This window comes from Pteropus alecto, unplaced genomic scaffold, assembly GCF_000325575.1.
Source record: "Pteropus alecto unplaced genomic scaffold, ASM32557v1 scaffold45, whole genome shotgun sequence".
NCBI classification, from domain to species: Eukaryota; Metazoa; Chordata; class Mammalia; order Chiroptera; family Pteropodidae; genus Pteropus; species Pteropus alecto.
The window spans coordinates 37,816,694-37,819,212 of record NW_006442491.1 but is presented as its reverse complement, the minus strand read 5'-3'; the positions used below and the strand labels follow the sequence as shown (position 1 = coordinate 37,819,212).

General features: G+C 62.8%; 1 protein-coding gene across 1 annotated transcript in view; it reads right to left on the bottom strand.

Moving 5' to 3' along the window:
• LOC102889764 (guanine nucleotide-binding protein G(s) subunit alpha isoforms XLas) overlaps window positions 1-1,201 on the bottom strand; it is a 51,092-nt gene extending 49,891 nt beyond the window's left edge. Inside the window, exon 1 of the mRNA XM_025039868.1 lies at window positions 10-1,201. Within this exon, the coding sequence (XP_024895636.1) occupies window positions 10-1,201 (1,192 nt within the window). The remainder of the gene's footprint in view (window positions 1-9) is intronic.
• Window positions 1,202-2,519: the final 1,318 nt, after the last annotated feature.

Here is a 2,519-nt window from a genome sequence, read left to right as displayed (position 1 = left end):
GAGCGGCACGGGCGGCCCCGGCGGCTGGGGCATCAGGGGCGGCAGGAGCTCCGTCTCCTGGAGAGGGGACTTTGCCTCCCTCCCCGGCAGCTGCGGCTGAGCTTCTTTCCATCTCGGCTGCTTCTCCTTCAACTGGGGGTCTCTCTCCCTCTGCTCGCGCTCTCTTAACTGGGGCTCGGGAGACCTCGATGGGCGGGTCGTCAAGCGCGATTGGGGGGCTGTCCATGTTGATGGGAGCGTCGTCGACCCCAACGGGGGTGCTGCCAATCTTGAGCGGGGATCCGGAGATCTCCATCGGGGGGCTGTCGCCTGCGAAGTGTGGAGAAGGTCTGACAGCCTCTCGGGATGGGCTGCCGATGGCGTCTGGGACCCCGTGGGGGGGCTCGTTCGTGGCGGGAGCGAGAAGGACCGCACTCGGCACCGCGACTGCCGCGACCTGGCTGCCGCCACCGCCGTCGATTTGTAGGATAGCTCCGGGGAGCCCGGAGGCTGGGCCGTCTTCTCCAAAGGCTGCTCCATCAAATTCAAATGGCATAGCCTCCTCCGGGGGAGGGCTGCAGCCTCCTCTGAAGCCTGCCTTTGCAGGACTGGGGGCTCCGGGCTCCTCAGGAGGAGCGCTGAGGACCCCTGCTCCCGGACCTCCTGGAGTGAGGTCTGAGACCTGCAGGAGAGACTGGCTGCAATCTCCCCCGGCAGGCTGCTCAAACTCAAAGGGCATGGCTTCTTCTGGTGGAGGGCTGTAGCTTCCCAGGCCTGGCCTGGCCTCATGGAAGGATCCAGGCTCCACCAGTGCTGGGCTGAGGCCCTCGAGGTTTGCATGGGCCCCACTGGTGCCTCCAGGTTGCTCCAGGGCAGGCCAGAAGCCTCCCACGCTGGGCTGCTCGGCCTCGAAGGGCATGGCTTCCTCAGGAGGTGGGCTGTAACCTCCATGGGCTCCGGCTTCCTCCAGGGCTTGGCCGAGGCCCTGGAAGTTGGGCTTGGAGACCTCTGGGGGTCCACAGGCCTCGCCTTCGGTCTTGATGGGGATGGACTCGCTGTTAGGCGGTTCGGTCTCCATCTCTTCGGCTGCGCCAGGCCCAGCACTGGGGGCAGCTGCCCCTGAGGCCTCCAAAGATGGTTGCTCGGGCTGTTCCCCGAGTTCAAGGGGGATATTGCGTTGTCCTGACATATTATTGCCGTCGAGGCAGTTGCGCACGCCCATAACACGGTGGCGAACTCTTAAAATAAACTTGGGGCCCCGTAATACGGAGCACCCAACCAAACTAGGGTGAAAAAAATATCTTTAAAAAAAATCCAAGTACCAGCCAGAAAGTTCTCCGACCTCACTTGCCAACCCTCGTGAGGTCTAGGGGGTTCAGGGCCTCAAACCCTAGGCTGTAGCAGAAGCAACTCTATTGTTGCTGGTGGAGTGTTGGCTCCTTCCTGGCCACTTTTTATCCCCTCAGGCTGTCCCTAGCCCCCCCTCTTGGCCTGCCCTTGTCCCCTCCTCTCTCTCTTTTCTGTGCTCCAGGCCAGCCACTCTTGCTTGGATCTGGGGAGCGTGTCGATTCGGTCCGAAAATCGCTCGTAGTGCTCTCTCTCTGCCACCAGGGGACGCCGGCCCAGTGCCCGGGCGGCTCTGGGAGCCCCGGACTTTGAGTAAGGGGGCTGATGAGCGCAGGCCTCGCAGGGACGTTTTGGCTCCTTCCCCTCCTCTCCCTGACTGATTTGGAGTCTTCTCTCTTCTCCCCTGGCCAGAGAGCTCTCCTGCGTTGCGGACACGTGACGCAAGACGTGGGCCCTGGGCTGCTTGAACGCAGGAGCTGAAACCCTCCCTCCCAGACCCAAATGGGGGGGTGGGAAGGGGGAGGAGGGACTGCATGAGTGTTTCATAACCCCCAAATACCCTGAACCCCTGAGCCCCAGCCCCCAGCCCTGGGCAGCCTTGGATGCTGAGCCCCAAGTCCGGAGCGCAAGGCTTTAGTAGCATGAGAAGGGGGCGCCGGCGCGCGCGAGGATGCGACAGGTGGTCGTGAGCCCACTGGCGGAGAGGACAGGAGGCGAGGAGCGAGGTGTGCGCAAACAATTTGTTTTCAAAACGCCTTGGGGTACTTTGCAGCGCTTCTGCAGCTTCTGTTTGCCGGCTTGCGGAGGCTGGTCCCTGTGAAGCACTTCAGCGTCTCTCCCATCCCCACCACGCTCTGGGGGTCTTCGCAGTAGCTTAGGGTGGCGCAGGCTGGGTTCTCCCCGTTTACGTGGACGGCGATTCAGGGAATACGAGGGTCTTGGGAATGTATCACGGAGACCCTCGAAACAGTAGCTGCCGCGGCACGCAAAGGAGGGGCGGGGGCGGCCGCAGGATGCGCATAGGGACCCCACAGAGTGCAGGCCTCAGAGTTGTGGGGGTCCTACTGCTCTGGGGGAGGGTTAAAGGGGATTTCAGTTGGGATTCATGGCCAATTTAGGGTGGTCTCAGAGACTGGTCGAGCCTGTGCGCACTGAACCCAGAGATACACATCGTGCCGCGCCGTGCCGCGCCG